General features: G+C 70.5%; 1 protein-coding gene across 1 annotated transcript in view; it reads right to left on the bottom strand.

The window, feature by feature from the left end:
• LOC104274082 (unconventional myosin-Ie) overlaps window positions 1-282 on the bottom strand; it is a gene marked incomplete at its 3' end in the record, with an annotated part of 69,448 nt that extends 69,166 nt beyond the window's left edge. Inside the window, exon 1 of the mRNA XM_009869608.1 lies at window positions 242-282. Coding sequence (XP_009867910.1) covers window positions 242-282 — 41 coding nt within the window. The remainder of the gene's footprint in view (window positions 1-241) is intronic.
• Window positions 283-298: the final 16 nt, after the last annotated feature.

Below are 298 nucleotides of genomic sequence, written 5' to 3'. Positions count from 1 at the left end.
GCACGCCTGCGACACACCAGGCACTGAAGAGACCCAGCGCCGGCGGTGCCCGGGCACGGCGGCTTCACCAGCTGCGTTCGCTGCACGCCCCAAGTTCTCTCGCTGCCCGCCGACACCTCGTAGTCCGGGACCGGAGCGGGCACCGACCCTCGGACACGGTGCCGGCACACACTGGCTGGGGGGCGGCGGTCTCCAGGCTGGAACCCCTCAAGCAGCGCCTTCCGAAGCGGCGACGCGTCACCTGTTGTTCAGCGACGCGGCCGCGCTACCGTCCCACGACATTTTTCCGGCTTGAGGC

The sequence above is a fragment of the Apaloderma vittatum genome, unplaced genomic scaffold, assembly GCF_000703405.1.
Source record: "Apaloderma vittatum isolate BGI_N311 unplaced genomic scaffold, ASM70340v1 scaffold13965, whole genome shotgun sequence".
Taxonomy (NCBI): Eukaryota; Metazoa; Chordata; class Aves; order Trogoniformes; family Trogonidae; genus Apaloderma; species Apaloderma vittatum.
This window is presented reverse-complemented; position numbering and strand designations above follow the sequence as displayed.